General features: G+C 41.2%; 1 protein-coding gene across 2 annotated transcripts; it reads right to left on the bottom strand.

Moving 5' to 3' along the window:
- Positions 1-8569: 8569 nt before the first annotated feature.
- Positions 8570-10700, bottom strand: LOC144530580 (cyclin-dependent kinase 5 activator 1-like). Of its 2 annotated transcripts, XM_078270203.1 has the most exons (3): positions 10299-10700; positions 10185-10253; positions 8570-9061 (listed from the first exon to the last, which is right to left on the bottom strand). In XM_078270203.1, exons 1-3 carry the CDS (start codon positions 10698-10700, stop codon positions 8570-8572), a joined length of 963 nt encoding a protein of 320 aa, XP_078126329.1. The 2 variants fall into 2 exon arrangements, with proteins under 2 accessions (XP_078126329.1, XP_078126328.1); XM_078270202.1 differs by having other exon boundaries at positions 10185-10700.
- Positions 10701-14839: the final 4139 nt, after the last annotated feature.

Genomic DNA, 14839 nt, shown 5'->3' with positions numbered 1-14839 from the left:
GATCAAGTTATATTCTTTGGCATAAATTAGAATTACATTAAGAAATGTAAATTATCAGCAATTAAGATAAAAAAAATAAGATTTCCGTTGTGCCAACAAACCAAACTTGTCTAACCTGCAATTTCCACCAACTGCGGAACGGCTGCGGATCAGCTCCGTGCTCCGCCGTCCTTCGATAGCCACCAGGTCCGGATTTGTTGCGGAACGGCTGCGGCCATGACTGACAGCTGAAGTCACAAGGACTCACGAGATCTCGCGAATTCACGTATGATCGCGCGATGTAACAGGATGTAGTTTCTATAAACAGAACCACAAACCTGACTTCAGGCCTGTCTCCGCCCATTATGACGTTTTCAAGGTGTAGTGCAGGGAAATATGATCCGCCGGGAGCACCGTGTATTTTATTTTGAAAATTAACCAGATGTTTTATTTTGTTTCTGTGCTCGACTTCCTGTCCTGCACAATCTTCCCTGTGCTGAATTGCTGCGGAGCTCTCCGGCATCCGGCAAAAATAGAAGCTCTGCGTATCTGCTCCGGAGGGCTGCGGACCGCCAGAGCTGGGACGGAGTCGGAACGCAGCTGTTCTGCAGTCAGTGGAAATACACACATTGACTTTAATGGAAACTTACTGACTCCGTCGCCGTTCCGCAGCCGTTCCGCAGTTGGTGAAAATTGGGGGTAAGAATTTGTGATAACTCACAATCTTTAACTGTGATTCATTGCAAAGTAAGCTTATGTTCTTTACTCATGGAACCAGTTCAGAACTTACATAAAGGGTGCTGATGGCGCAGTGGATATGACACATGCCTTTGGTGTGTGAGATCTGGGTTCAATTCCCACTGAGTTACATCAACCAATGTGTCCCTGAGCAAGACACTTAACCCCCTAGTTGCTCCAGAGGCGTGTTACCTCTGACATATATGGCAATTGTATATTGCTTTGGATAAAAGCGTCAACTAAATGACATGTAATAAAGTGGGTGTTGATATCCAGCTGAACATTCACTGAACTCATCAAATTAAGTTGTTTGAAAACATTGTCAGCTTATCGTCATACTTCGCAGCATGTATTGTTTATGGGTTCGAACGTTTTTCTAATTTGAGAAAAGTTGTGATTGATTATTATTATCAATTCATACCTGTCTCTGATGAGTCTTTTCTCTGATCAAAACTCAGACAGTGCAAACCATGAACATAATGAAACTGGAATTCTGCTAATATAAATATCTCACAATACTGTATTGTGTGAACAGTTAAATTAATTTCATAGTTTATGTGGCTTTCTCATTTGCGGGGTGCAAATGTTCCACCAAAACAAGTTCCTTCCTGAGATAATTTAGCAGGGCCACCCTCACTTAGAGCCACCCAAGACAATTGTGAGTGGTTTTAAGAAGTGCAAACAACCCAGAGCGTTTTTTTCCTCCTATCCCAGAATGTATGTATGGAGTAGCCAGACCTTACTCCGCAGAGCTGTGGAGATAGGTCTGGAAATAGAGACTAAACTTTTTCTAAAGCAGCCATCTCCTAGCAGCACTTGGTAATACAATTCCAGCACCCCAGTAAGAATTATCTCCATGCTATTATGAAGCTACTTCCCGGGTAGGAGCTCGCAAAACTCCCCAAATACCACTTCATCCTTGCTCCTCAGCAGCTTCACCTGCAGCTGCTGTGGTCAGACTAAGAACTGTCCCTGAAAGGCCATAACATCTATTAATGTATAAAATCACAGGATCTGAAAAATAAAAAAACACCATGCTTGTAAAGTGTTTTTTTTTTTTAATATAAAGTACCTTTAACAGTTGATCAAATAATTTCTCACATACATATTCATACATCCACAAAGTAACAGACTGCAGCATCAGCACTCTAGTAACACGAGTAGCTGTGACTTTTCTTCAACAAAGGTTCTTGTTTACACAGTATGTTTCACAAATGAAAAGGAAGGGAAACCATAATAACTTCATCATCATTATCATCATAAGCTTCATATGTTACACGATCGTTTTTGTCTCGTACGTGTTGCAAGATAAAATATGGCACATAGTTATGAGTTGATCAATGATGAGAGCATATATAAGAGTAACACTTTCTAATTCAAGAAAAAGGTTCATTCAGAGGACAAGTTTCCTTTCCTCGCCTCCTGTCCTTGCTTCCTTCCTTCCTCTTTTTCATTGTCCCGGCACAGCTGGAAGGACCGGAGCAGGTGGAAGCAAAAGTAATGAAAAATCACAAAGGAGTTTTGCTCATCAGTTCTTTTGTTTCACAGATTTCATACACTTTGTTTCTCATCGTGTATGTCAAAAGCTGACATCTGGCATCCACATGGTGTTGATTAATCAAAATATAATACTCTGTGTGTGAGTGTGTGTTTGTGTGTGTGTGGGGGGGGGGGGTGTTCTGTACCAAGGATAAGGTGTCACATTTTAATTTAATATAGAAATAGTACTGACCGCTCGGTAAATCCTTTTTTAAGAGTTTAAAGGTTAGTTTTAGCCTTCCCTAAACCAGAAGAGCAAAAGTGTGAGGAACAAAAGACTAACTAGCCAACTAGCTACAGTAGTAACCCAGCTTTACTTAGGTCAGTGGTTCTCAAAGTGGGATCTGGGGACCCCCAGGGGTCCTTGAAAGGGTTTCAGGGGGTCCCCAGCACAAAGGGGAATAATTTATTTTCACTATAATTCCATCCATAACTAACAATGAATGTACGACTATTTTGGGCATGGGTGTCATACACTTATAAAACAGCATTTTATAAGTTGTCCGTGGTCTAATTTGCGTCAGTTTAGGGGTCCTTGACGTGAAAAAGTTTGGGAACCACTGAGCTATGTTATCAAGTTAGCAGCTTGTTCTTGCTCTTTACTAGATTTGTGGCCGTTTACAGCGAACCTAGCCAACGTTACTGGAGATCATGTTACTTTTGTCATTTTACGCTCGTAAACTTAAAAAAGTGAAACTAAAAACAGTCCCATCTTACATTTGTCCTTATCATAGTTATAATATTAGGACTAACTATGTCTACACTGAACTAAAAAACAATACTACTACATGGATTTTCAACTGCAAACTTTTTTTGCCAGTGACCTCACAGCTTTAGCTTCAGTCCTTTAGCATGCATCAAGTGCATATTTAAGAGCCCCTTTACCTCATTTTAAAAACGAGTCGGATAAAAATAATAAAAAATAGACTGAATATATAACTTTTTAGCCAACTCACTGAGCTAACATTAGCTTAATTAGCTAGCTACAGCAGATAAAGTCTGCCAGCAAAAAGCGACCAATGCCAGCTAGAAAGTAGAACTGCTTTTGTCTACCTCTGTCTGAAATCGAGGACCCATAGTTTCATTCATCATAAATCTGCCACCATTATCATTGTAAACTGTATGTGGTGTGGCAACAGCAACTAAAGGTGTCAGGGCTTAGTGAACGGTCAATTATTACTTTAAGATTTACCACAAAGAATCCAGGTAACAGACTAACAGACAAACTTGATTTCAACATTCCCCATTCCTCTACTAAATCTGGGTGATAGTCAAGTCACTATATTGTAGACACAGACTTCTTTCAGTAAAGCCCATGTCTTGCTGGGATATAATCCCCATTTAACCTACTACTTCTTCCAGTTATACGGAAGAAGATTAGGGCCAATGTAAACAAATTATTTGAGTTCTGAGTTTAAACTTTAGTACTGTAGGTTCCTTTTTTTTTTTTTACTAAACTTTCAACTCTGAATTCTGGCTTAAAACTTTAAATTCAGATTTCTAAGATTAAAGTCGGAATTCTGACTTTAAGCTCAGAACCCAAATACGTTATGTGACATCGCGCTTATCTTCTTCCGTACAGTTTGGATCAAGAGTACAACAAATTAAGAAAAACAATGATTATTCCACAGTCATTATTGGAATGCTACTTGTACCGTTCACCCGTCAGAAACAGCTATAGCAAGAAGGATATGTAAACAAGCTTGTTTGCCATGGATTCATTCTTCATATGCATATTTGTCTCTGAGGTCTGACTCTGCATCAAGGCTACAATATTTTTTACTGCAGCCCAGTTGGTTATCATCTGAACGCAAAATGCAACCAAAGCTAAAACATCACCTGCATCGTGGACACACCTAGTCTGGAAACGCGCTGTTTTGTTGACAAGCTTTTAAAATCCAATTCCCCATGTTGAATCAAATGTCATTATTCATAAATTATAAATTCTCTTAACAGACTGCTGAATGCTCCAGCGTTGGATGAATCCAATATTGTCAAAGTGACACATGAAACTTCACACTGTGTGTTAAAGTCACAAGCATTACATTTTGATTTCACGTCCCTACCATTGGAACAAAGTCCCATTTGTCTGGTCGACATCTCCGACACATGACGTAGCAACATTGTGAAAAAGTGTATTCATGATTCCTTTATAGTCTTTCTTGTTGTCAGCAGTCAGAGACTTTTGAGTTGGCTCATGTTTCTTTGTGTGGTTTTTGTATGAACAAATTAGTCTTTAGAATGATATGGCACAAGATCTCTGCCCTGGTTGAGAAGGCAGAGCTTTTCTAAAATTGAAGACTGTTTATTGGCTTCGTTAGACAAAGTGATGTGACATCATCAAGGCGAGGAATCTCTTGAGGCACTCGGTTGATTTTTTTGACGTGAAGTTCAGTCGTATAATGTCTTCAGTGGCTTTATAGGGAGCTTTCCAAACTTTGAAAAACGAATCCTGGTGATGTTACCAGGGTCATCTCTGCTTGGGTTCAAGAATTAAAGCTATAGTGCGTAGTTTCTGTCGCCCCCATGAGGAATTCTAAGTAATGACAACAAAAATGTCAGCGCGTCCACATGATACAAGCCTTACGTGATCGCGCATGCGCCCCCACCCATCCCATCTCCACGAGGTCGCTAGTAGCCAAGGAGGACATGGAGGATTAAAAAAGCATGATGGATTCTTCAGAAGAGGTCATTATCTTCACTAGAGTTTTTGTGTGTGTGAAAGTCACCAGACAACACAATCTTCTGAACATAGCCATACTGAGAAATACAGAGAGAGCTGTGTGGAGCTGATAGTCTTAATTAGCTTTGTAACAACTCATTTGGCAATGGCTTGAATGTAACAGACGTTTACTAATATCAAAAAGTTACGCCCTAAAGCTTTAAAAAAATGTTTACTGAAATGTTTACTGAAAGCAAACAAAATGGAGTTTTGGGGTTTGAAAGCATGTATTATGGGAAATGTAGGATCCACCATTTTCGGAGCTTTACCCATTATAGCAATTCAAAGTCTGGATATCTTGGCATCTGCTGCTTCAACCCTATTTATCTATGTTTTTGTGTCTGAGTAATGGAGAGAACAATCTTTGAAATTGGTCCAGCATAAAGCAAGGCGAAACAAGCTACAATGTAAGTTATTAAGCAATTGCGCACCTTCAATTTACGTCCACAAAAAGTGCTTGTCTTACCACTGAATCTTACTCTTTAACAAAAAGGTCTATCTTTGAAGAGATTCTTTCCATAATGTTGTCAGAAACTTAGAATAATAATCTGAGTCTGTCAGTGGTAAAACAAGCACTTTTAGTAGACGAAAATCGACAATGCACATTCCCTCAACACTGGACCAATTTCAAAGATTCTTGTTCACATTAGTCACTTAGATACAAAAACCTAGAAAAATAGGGTCCAGGTTAAATAAAAAGCAAATTACCCTTTAATTATCCACTAAAACTGATTGACACTTGCATGGATTTTTAAGTTTTGCCCACCTAGGCTATTAGGTATTGGTTTCTGAGGGGGGGAACTGCTTGATCTGGGTGGGGTCTTCTATGCCTCTTAGCACCATGGAACCAAGAACAGCAGAAATCCCAATGAAGGATCGGTGCTTGGGCTTGCCTTTATCGGTGTATGTGCAGCATAGGCAAGGCTACAACTAGCCTGTCACACATTTCCTTCATTAGAGAGCTTGTGCCAAGTCGCCTGGACGTCACATCACTGAGTCTAGCTTTTATCAGTACAGCGCGGCGACTGCTCAGTCTCTTCTGTAACAATAAGTGCAGTGTGCCCAACACAAAGCAGCATGCTAGGAAACCTATAGAAGCACACATGCATGTCAAACAACTCGGGGAATAACTAAGCCATCAGGTCAACGGACCAGAGAGTCTCCACATATGGGTCGGACTGGTTGGACCGCATCAGACAGGACTGGACTGGAGCAGGTGGACGGAGAGAGAAGGAATCTGTGTTGTTTTTAGTTTGTCCGAGTGAAGGAAAGAGGAGACACTTCACACAGCAGAGGAGGTCCCTCGAGCCGAGTGGCGACAGCAACATCAAAGCATTGTTTTGGAAGAAAAAGTCACATCTATACTTGTGGCGTCTGAGCGCACACACCTGGAATATATTCACATGTTCTTTCATTCGGACGTGTGTAGCTGAATGTGTCCTCCATGCCCCTGCTCCACCAATCATTCACACAGTATAAAGCATACAAGATGAGAGCAGTGTTTGAAACCAGAAATCTTTCTTTTTCTTTCTTTCTTTTAGAGCTATTAAATCAATCGCTAACTATTTTGATAATTGTTTAATCAGTTTGAGTCATTTTTTATGAAAAAAGTAAAAGTTTCTCTCATTCCAGCTTCTTAAACTGACTATTTTCTAATTTCTCTCCGTGACAGTAAAATGAATATCTGAGTTGTGGACAAAACAAGACATCTGAGGACGTCATCTTGGCCTTTGGGAAACAATGATCAACCTTTTTCCCCATTTTCTGATATTTTATCGACCAAACAACTAATCTTTCTTTCTTTCTCTCTCTCTCTCTCTCTCTCTGTGGTCACTCAGGACAGCACCAATATGGACAGCAGGAGAAAGTGCAAGGGGAGCAGGAAGGAATGAAATCATTTCCTGTGTAAAATATGCCCTGGAGGGGTCAGTATTGCATTTTCCCATATTTTTGTAAATGTAAACAGCTTAGAGAAGGGCATGTTTAATGATTATTAATCTGTGCGCAAGGGATTAGTTTGCGCACAGATTAAGCATTTCATATAAACATTTCAAATAAATAACTGATCTCCAAAATCACAGCAGATTGGACTGGATAAACCCAAATGTTCCCTTGATAGTACAGCACTTTATGTAAGATGTGGATGAATTAATCCACTACAGTACAATTACGCCAAATAGCGACTTAAATTTCACAGCCTGACAAGTTTGCCAACTAGTTGGGTTGTGGTTGATTCTAGCTCATCCATGTCGTGGTATTATTTAATGCTTTTAAAGTTTCAACAGTGGACCTCGAAGCCAGTGTTGGGGAGTGCAATTAGCTAAAGCAATAAGGGAAAGTGGAGTTGGCAATAAGCAGGTGGTCATGTGCAACGACATATGAAGTAACCTCATGCAAGGTGGTTCTTGATTTTCATTACCGGGACATTTCTCTATAGCGGAAATGCCTGGATGCTATCTCACAATATCATCCTATCAGTACACTGTATCTTTATATATATAATATTCACCCTTAATTCATAAATCTGTGTTGTCTGGTGTCTCTAAACCAATTCTTTTTTTCTTTTTCTTTTTTTATCAAAATGAGAGAAAAATAATTAAATGGGAAATTCCAGATTGCATTTTTTATCTCACTGAAACAGGGTACAGGTCAGACTGATGCATGTCTCTGAGCCTTATGCAAAAAATAAAAATGATAAATATCTCTTTCTCACAGCCTATTCATTTCACATCACCAGACTCAAACGGAGCGGTCATACAGAATGAAAATCTGCAGAATGCATCGGACTGTTTTTTCTTTCGCTAACTCGTTTAAAATCTGTGGAAACTCTGCGGGAAAATCTGATTGCAGTCATTTAAAATCTCTGGAAAATCTGCGGCGATGTGTTAACATTATGTGTTTTGTTTATTTTGTTAAGTTTGTTTAAAATCTGTGGAAAATCTGTGGAAAACCTGTGGAAAATCTGTGGAAAATCTGTGGAAAATCTGAGAAAAATCTGAGAAAAATCTGAGGAAATCTGTTTCTGCAGATTCCGTCTGGTCATGCACAGCACCAACCCTGCTGGCCAGGTGTCCTTAAAAAGCAAATGATGATATCTCTGACTTAAAGCTTGTTATTTTCAAATCCTGTGCCCAGTGTTCCAGGCGTTGGATAGCCTGTCACTCCTGAGAATTTCTGCCTTCAGGCAAGACACAGATCAGTTAGTGTATCTGTCTGTTTAGGTGGCTCATTTCCAGACCCAAACAGAATCTGCAGAAGTTTTCAGCAATGATCCAAAATGACAATCTGCAGAATTTAGCGGGCTTGGGGTGGCGATAAGATTTTTTTTTTTTTATTATTTGAAGGAAATCTGCGGAAAATTCTGCTCATTACCCAAACTCGGATGATTAAAACACTGTGGTTACTCCCAGAAGCTCTTTGTTCTGGGTTACAACAGGACATTTGGTAAATGGTGAACTAGTAGAGACGCCAGACAACAGTACTGCACCAAGGTATCCCTACGCTGCATTACATTAGTCCACTCCTTCTCAACCTATTAACTCCTTCTATCTTTCTATCCATCCATCCTTCCTTCCCCCTCCCAGCTCCCTCTTATCGGTCAAGCCCTATGAGGAGTTTGGTCTTCTCCTCTTCTTTCTTGCTCTCGTTCTTCAGGTCAGCAAACACCTGGGTAAAGAAGTGCGGGTCGGTGTTGATCTGCAGCATTTTGCCGCTCATGCGGTTGATGATCTCCAGGCAGCGGTCCCAGAAGGCTTCCTTCTCTGCCTCGACCAGGAAGGGCTTCAGCGGGTAGGAGATCTCGTTGCCCATGTAGGAGTAGGAAAGGTAGAGGCAGGTGAGCAGTGAGGCTTGCAGCTCGCGCTCTGAGGCCACCTCGGATGAGACCACATCGCGGCACAGCATGTAGAGGAAGACCACATTAGCCGGAGTGATGAAGCCCTGATCCTGCCAGCCCTGTAGCAGGAGGGAGCGGTCGACGCTGCGCAGCCACAGCACCGGGTCGGTCGGGGATAGACGCTTCAGTCTGTAGCACCGGCGGCACAGGAACTCACCCAGGCTGCGCATCAGTTCGCTGGTGGAGGCCTGGGTTGGAGAGAGAGAAGATAGGAGGTAGGTAGATAGGAGAAGATAGAAAGAAAAATAAGGGAAGGTAACAATGAAGACTAGGGAGAGGATCAGTGAAATGAGCCAGCAGTGAGTCTAAGTCAGTGTTTCTCAAATGGGGGCCCTTTGGAGTGCTGCAGGGGAAAGTGAGATTTTCTTTAAATGTCCGTTTGACAAATATTAATCATAATTGCTAATTGCTAATTCCCAAAGTAATTATACTGCAAAAAATGTTGATCAAAAACGTAAATAAGTAGCGATCAACTTACATTTTATATTCAATATTCCTATTTTCAATGTAATCGTTAAGTGCCCCAAACTGTCAACTGCTACAGTAAACGCAACTACACTCCCTTTTACTTGCGTTGAGTGTGAACAGGAAGCTAGTTTCAATATTGAATGACAGACTAATAGCAAGAAAAAAGATTTGGGTTTGAAGTAGCAGCAACACAGCTGTAAACACGTAGAATGAACAAGCCCATGTTTCTCACTAAAACTGTAAATTCAACTTATCAAAAGATGAATTTCAATGCTTCATTGGTGTTATTGTATGATGAAAGTGATTCTACAGTAATAAGGTTGTTGGTGTTTAGTATGTTATATACAGACGATGGTCTTGGCTGAAATATTTTAGAGACGGTACAGAAAAGCTTGAGAACCACTGGTCTAATTAGCTAGAGATGATAGAGCATAGGGCTCATTATTTCCAGAATGTATTCAAAACCGAGTCCCATGGTTCCGAATACATTACATTTCCGATTCGATATTAATTACGTCAGGGAAATTTCAGTTACAATACCAATTTTGCCTGGATACAAAAGAGATTCTGAGAGAACTTATGCTGTAAAGTGTATCAAATATTTTTTTTTTTTATAATGCATCAGGTCAATGTTTACATGAAGAATCAAACCCTGAAAAGGTTGTGGTGGGTTATACATCCATAGTGATTTGGGGATTTTATTAATCAATATCAGATCGCTCAAACAAAGATTGACTTTAATTGGAGAATGGATTACTTTAACCTAGCCCTAATACAACTACTCAAATATCGAAAATCTTTGATTCCAAAATAAAAAAAACAAAAAGTTAGTGTTGAGATTACCTGGACAATGACACGTTTTGGTGTGCCCGTTGCGGTAGACGTTTGAATCCCGGAACCTGTGATGGAATTCTTTTTGGCAGCAACAGTAGCTACGTTAGCCAAGGTCTTGGAGACGGGCAGGTTGGAGGAGGTAGTGGTGGTGGTGGCCGAGGGGTCCTGGCTTGAGGAGTAAGAGGAGAGGTTAGCGCAGGACTGAGACTTCTTCAGCTTCAGGCTACTGGAGGCTGAGTTGTCCGTGGCCGTGGCGTGGCCATCCAGAGGGCTCCCTTTCCCGCCGTCCCCGCCGTCTGCCTGCAACTTCTTGGAGCCCTTCCTCTTCGCCGATACAGCCACAATGCGTTTCCATGGCAACACACTGATGATAGAAGGGCGTTTGAGGGATTTTCCGGCTGCTGCAGCAGCATCCTTAGCGTTTTTGCTGTTCTGGACCGCTGTGTAGTGGCCTACAGTGGCCGGGCCGTCCTCAAACAGCACGGCCTTGCGGTAGCTGGGAGACAGAGACAGCACCGTACCCATGATGTCTGCACAACGGTTAGCAGTGGGAAGCAGTGGGGGGAAAGCTCTTTGATTGGTCGAGACAAAGAGCTTTGAGAGGACCAAAGTGTCTCAATTGTGGAGGAAGTCGAACCTGTGAGTGAAGAACAAAAAGGAGTGGCGATAGTCTCCATTGGTTACATTACATACTGTATAGTAAAAGATGCAACATTAAGCCGTCGACATCAAACACTTCACAGTTAATGACCAAATTATTAATTAAAGGGGAGACACTACAGGCAAAAACATAGTCTTTCAATTTTGAGTTGTTTTTTTTTTAACAACACTTTGTCTATTTGCACCTGTAAATGTATCCTAAATTCACTAAAAGTTAGCATTAGATAATGCTTTATTTGCATACTTTGACATACAATTTCAGAAAACTTGTGATACAAAAAATATTTGTCTTAATGTAAGTAACCAACAGGGGAAGTTTCATGGTGATAAAATGTTTTCCCTATTCACCTGCAGTGTCTCCCCAAGTTAATAAAAGGTTATGTTTTAATTTGAAGGGACAATCCCAACTCAAGGTCCACTTACTAGCCTTTTTTCTGAGCCTTTTAAGCGCATCTCAGGGTCTTCCTCAGCAGATGGAGTTTAATCAGTTTTCATGGCGATAACAACCTAGATAGTTACTGTTGGGAAACAACGCGATCGCGATTGTTTTGTGGTTCGAGTTTTGACTCCCCAGTGTTCCGAGTCCAAGTCCGAATCGGCAAAGAAGAGTCTCAGTCAAGTCCCGGTCGAGTCACCATTACCTGAGTTTGAGTCCGAATCGAGTCACGAGTACAGGACTCGAGTACTCCATCACTGCCTACATAAAAGTAGTCAGTAGTCCTCCAACTTCCGAGGCCCATTTTTACGAATGCTCGAGTCCGATTTAATAAATTCTCGAGTCCAAGTCATCAGCGAGAGTGTGTCCAAGTTGAGTCACGAGTCCAGTAGAATACTGACTTGAGTATTGCATCACTGTGAGACACACAAGGATATATCCATTTTCTAACAATCGCTCCATTCGCTTAGACGATGTGAGAGTAGAAAGATCCAAAGAAGAGAAGGATTGACTCAAGGTGTGTTGACACAGATACATCTTCAGGAAGGAAAACACTGTTACAATTCATGATACCAATTGAAGCAAATAAGAGAGGCTTTGTTCAGAGTTTTCACAGAATGGAAAGTAACAGATTGACAACAGCTACTTTCACGTTACTGCCGCCGTGCCCCAGCTACCATGACAGCGAACTCCATCTAATGAGGAAGAGGGTGAGATGCAGTTAAAAGCTCTAGAAAAAGCCTGTAAGTTTTTTTTTCCTTTTTTTTTTTTTTCCGTCAAGCTACTGTAAAACCAAGAATGTCCATTCACACTGTTGTCTTCAACTGTTATTGAGGAGAGAGCAAAGAGAAAACTAATCATGGTCCACTTATTACCTTTTCCCAGAGCTTTGGAGCACATCTCACGGTCTCCCCAAGAAGATGGAGACCTTACAATTTGGTTGAAAGCCCTGCAAAAAAAAAAAAAAGCTAATAAGTGGGCCTTGAGTTAAGTTTTTTCAAACCACTGTTTTTGATGTCTTGTTAGGGATTGAGTCAGAAGGAAACCTTTCAAGATTTTAAAAGGTAATTGCATTGCATTTTACAAAACTACTGAAACATTACGTCCTATGATCAAGTGCAAATAAACATAACATGCATGATCTGATGGCATTCCTTCACAGTAGTCACAGTACCAGTGTAATACATGCTCCTAATACAGCTGTCACATTAAGACGTCTGCTGTTTATTTTCTTGTCAAAGAAAATGAACATGCCTCGTTTGTTCAGCGGGAGCCACCTCATCAACCATGCACGGATTTCATTTCCACATGGTTATAATCTCCAATCTCCAATCAAACCTTAGCCTCTGTGATTAAACATTGTGTTGCTGATATCTCCCTACATAAAACATATTACGCATCGTCTTTCAGTCAGTGTAACACGGGCCTGCAGCCGCTCCAGTCTTCATCAGTATTATATAAGACCCAAGATAAGGCCACAGAGGCATGAGGAAAAAAAAAAATGTGCGCAAGCATCCATCTTAGCTTCAAAATGGAAGCCTTGAACACCAGGCTGCTTCACACACATAAACCTGTGCGCTCACACGGCCACAGCCTAAACACAACACACATGATGCTGTTGTCTTCAATGCTGTGTGATCCATTTTTGAGCAACGTAAATTGCATTTATATGAAGAGCTGAGCAGCCACACACCTGTGCATTAAGACGTTTTAAGTCTTTGGCTGTTCAGCTTCTTTTTTTTCAGGAGGGGGGGCTTTTCATTTGGTTGTTTTATCATGCAGAGCTGAACAAATGGCGTTGCCATACACAGCCAAACAAACCTGTATGTGTTCCTACCTTCTAATTAATCGGCTCTTCTTGTGAGATCCATGTATCACACCTTGACCCCCTTGCTGCTGAGCAAATACGGTCAAAATGTGAAAGCGCTTCCCAGCTGTCTCTGCTGTCCAGGGTCCAGGGCGTGAACACGGACTGTTCGGTCCCTGATTGTATGTAGACTAAGCCCCCAGCGTTTACAGGCCGACAGGTCTGTCTCCCGGCCGGTGGGCTACTTTTTTTTGTTTTTTGTTTTTTTTTGTTGTGTTTTTTTTTTCTTCAAATCTTCATTTATAAAAAGTCCCTCGCTCGTGGATGGGAACACAGACGCGAAGCGAAGGCAAACTGTGCTTCACTCCGTCTCTCGCAGCGAGTGGGAAGATGTCTTCCATTGAGAAGCGAAAATCTATACGGTGGCGATTAATGAGCGATTAATGAGCTGCTACGATGCTCGCAGCTTGGACCAACCTCCCTCTGACATGAATAAAAACAGCACATATCGCTCTAAAAAATCTCAATCAACACAAAAAGGGGGAGAATACCAAGTGAGCGAACGAGAAAAAAAAAATGGCCACTATGAATTCCAAAAATAGACAGCAGCTTATACCCTCAGCTATGTAAACCTGCCAGAGAGAGAGAGAGAGAGAGAGAGAGAGAGAGAGAGAGAGAGAGAGAGAGAGATACCCGTTGCTTTGATGCGGGCATCTGCAGTTATTCGGGTTGGATGTGGGAGTGAAACGGCGCCTTCTCATTGGCCGCTGCCGGGATACTGCAGCTGCTTGTCGCTGTCGCAGCCGTGCGGCTGAAGCCATTTCATTGGCCGTGGAAGGGCTCCAGCCTATCGGAGGTCCGCTGTCCGAGGTGCTGAACCAGATGTGTCAAAGCCGCTGCTGTGGCGGAGGAGGGAGGGAGAGGGAGGCTGGCTGGCTGGCTGCTTAAGATGAACACGGAGGATTTTATGAATCACTGTGAGTAGGCCGAGCCCCACTAACACTGTGGCAGCTAAATCCGCCTCCACACAAATGTGCAGAACAGTACAGTTGACAGTACACGATGTGCTTTACGGTGGAATTCTCCTCATTATTAGGGAGAGTCTATCTTTTCCGCCCAGTATAAATATGCTGCCATTTAAATGAAACCTACATAAACCCTCTTATAAAAATAGATGAGATACTCTATCTAGACCAATATATATCATAACAGTAACCGTACCTGTAAATGTATTAACATGTTTGTAAAATTTGGTACTACTAACAGGGGAAAAGGGTTTTATTGGTAGGCTTAAAATCGATGAAATTCACAAAACAAAATAGCAAAAAACAGTTGAAACTTTGTTATCAATAATAAAGAAATATTGGATGTATTGTAAGACCTACATTCAAATAAACACAACACCATTTTGTCTTCCCCTCCCCTCCTAATTAGTACCATATTACAAATATTTCTTGGAAACTTTATAGGAAATGATTAAGTAATTATGAACCTGTAAGGAGAAATCATAATTTCTGCTTCACAGTCATAATATCTTAAAGAAGTTTTACTCTCTTTGGAAATGTATTCCAAAGCACGGCTAGGTTTCTTTGGAACATTTTGTGGCTTTTAAATGGGATTGAACTGTTTCAGCCTATATATTGAGCATATATCAATTAACAAAGACAAAGAGTTGATTTGATTGGAGAAAAGATAATTACTGATTGTTGTTCAACACCTGATTACTGATCTGAGTTCTGAGTTTGAACTGGAGAGATGGTC

Source organism: Sander vitreus, chromosome 15, assembly GCF_031162955.1.
Source record: "Sander vitreus isolate 19-12246 chromosome 15, sanVit1, whole genome shotgun sequence".
NCBI lineage: Eukaryota > Metazoa > Chordata > Actinopteri > Perciformes > Percidae > Sander > Sander vitreus.
This window is presented reverse-complemented; position numbering and strand designations above follow the sequence as displayed.